This window comes from Merops nubicus, unplaced genomic scaffold, assembly GCF_000691845.1.
Source record: "Merops nubicus isolate BGI_N331 unplaced genomic scaffold, ASM69184v1 scaffold5868, whole genome shotgun sequence".
Lineage (NCBI taxonomy): Eukaryota > Metazoa > Chordata > Aves > Coraciiformes > Meropidae > Merops > Merops nubicus.
Window position 1 is genome coordinate 9,500 of NW_008627622.1, and position 2,295 is coordinate 11,794.

The window sequence follows — 2,295 nt, forward strand, 5'->3', positions numbered from 1 at the left end:
AGGGCTGGCTCTGACAGGTCTTTTGTCCCTCCCCAGGTGGGTACCTGCAGCCAGGCGCCCGGGAGAACATCGCCTACCTGACGCACACGGAGCGGCGCAAGGACTTCCAGTACGAGGCCATGCAGGAGAGGAGGGAGGCAGAGACCATGGCCCAGAGGGGCATCGGCGCCGCCGCCGTGCCCATGAACTTCAAGGACCTGATCCAGACCAAGGCCGAGGAGCACAACATCGTCTTCATGCCCGTCATCGGGAAGAGGCACGAGGGGAAGCAGCTCTACACCTTCGGCCGCATCGTCATCTACATCGACAGGGGGGTGGTGTTCGTGCAGGGGGAGAAGACTTGGGTGCCCACCTCTCTGCAGAGCCTCATCGACATGGCCAAGTGAGGCCCCGCCCCGGGGCTTCCCGTGGGAGGGGGAATAAAGAGGTTGCAGTTTGTAAATGGGGTGGAACGGCGCCCGCGGGCCGGGAGGGTTTTTCTCGGCCAGGAGGTGAAGTGACACGTGGATGGTGGTGCTAAGGGAGGAAGGTGGGGTTCCAGCACTTGGCTCAGCACCAGGCAAGGGAACATCCCCCTGGACTCAACACTGGTGAGGCCACACCTTGACTCCTGGGGTCAGTTTTAGGCCTTTCACTCCCAGAAGGACTGTGAGGGGCTGGAGCGTGGCCAGAGAAGGGCAACGGAGCTGCTGGGGAAGGGTCTAGAGCCCAAGTGTGGGGAGGAGCAGCTGAGGGAGCTGGGGGTGCTGAGCCGGGAGCAAAGGAGGCTCAGGGGAGCCCTTCTGGCTCTGCACAGCTCCTGACAGGAGCCTGGAGCCAGGGGGGGGTCGGGCTCTGCTCCCAAGGGACAACCGGCCAAGAGGAAAAGGCCTCAAGTTGCCCCAGGGGAGGTTGAGGTTGGCCCTGAGGAACAATTTCTTGCCCTGGAGGGGTGCCCAGGGCTGTGCCAGGCTGCCCAGGGCAGTGGTGGAGTCCCCACCCCTGGAGGGGTTTCCAAGCCGTGGAGATGTGAGGGGAGGGACAGGGGGCAGTGCTGGGGGATGGTTGGACTCCATCTGAAAGGTCATTTCCATCCCACTGATGCAGTGGGTCTGTGTCACTGCCACCCATGACAGGTCCAGCAGGGGGTTAGTTGGGACCACAGGAGGGTGACTCTGCTCCAGCAGGGGCTGCTGAGCTCAGTCCTGGAGGTCTCCAGTGACAGGGGAAAGTCTCCTTGCCTGCTGCAAGAGGTGGGACTGTCTCAACAACATCCCTCATGCTGGTTTCCCTGGAGGGAGGTGATCTGAAGAGCTGATCCCTGCAGTGCAATTCCCTGCCTGTGTGAGAGCTTTCCCAAGCCCAAATTTGGAACCAGACCCCAACAGATTCATCTCCAAACCCCTGAGACAACTGCCCCTGACACCTCAGGCATGCCCAGGACACACCGAGGCTGGGAGACCTTCATGGAGGGGTAGGACCAGCCCAGCTCCACCTTTTATTGAGTAATCCAGGTACAAAACCATCCCAGTGTTGGGGCACTGCTGCAGAGCAGAGCACTGCTGGGAAGGGCCCCAGCCCCCTGCCCGGGGAGGGCTCAGGACCCCCCGTGGGCTCCATCCTTCCTGATGATCTCCAGGTCCTCGCAGTCGGGGTACGTGGGCTCCTCCACAGCATCCCAGACCTCAGGGCAGAGCTCCCCCAGTTTTTGGAGGGGAAACCAGTGGACAGAGGTGTCGTTAAAGGTGTCCAGGTACCGCGGGTGGGCCGGCAGCGCCACCTCCTCCGTGCCCCCCAGCACCTGAGGGGCGTTTGGGGCAGAGTTAGGGGCAAGGCAGAAAGCCCCTCTGCAGGGCTGGGTTGGTGAAGATGAGGATGGTGTTCTGTCAACCTCAAACCCAGCGTGTTCAGGCCACGTGGAACAGCCCTAAAGTGCCTCACGTTTGTAGTGTAGCAGCCAGGAAACAAAGGTTTTAAAAACAACCACCCTCTAGCAATTAATTCTTCCTCATTAAAAGGTGCTTGGGCAACACAGAAGAGCAGTGTTGAGGAGTGTCTCATACCTTTGCTATGTAGGAATAGTCTCTTTTCAAGATTCTTGGCAGCAACCTGAAGAACACAAGAGAAGAGGGATGAGACAGGGCCCTCCTGTCAGCTCAGAGAGGACTTCTGGGCTGCTGTGTGGGGCAGGGAAAGGGGGAGGGTGACTGCAAAGTAGAAAACGAGGAAAACCCGGGAATCACTGCCCGGAGCAATGCGAGCAAAGCGGGGGCAGGGGAAGGGGAAGCAGAGGAGGGTAGCAGCGACTCCCGGTGT

General features: G+C 60.3%; 1 protein-coding gene across 1 annotated transcript in view; it reads left to right on the plus strand.

The window, feature by feature from the left end:
* TFIP11 (tuftelin interacting protein 11) overlaps positions 1 to 386 on the plus strand; it is a gene marked incomplete at its 5' end in the record, with an annotated part of 9,765 nt that extends 9,379 nt beyond the window's left edge. The window contains one exon of the mRNA XM_008946366.1: positions 37 to 386. Coding sequence (XP_008944614.1) covers positions 37 to 386 — 350 coding nt within the window. The remainder of the gene's footprint in view (positions 1 to 36) is intronic.
* Positions 387 to 2,295: the final 1,909 nt, after the last annotated feature.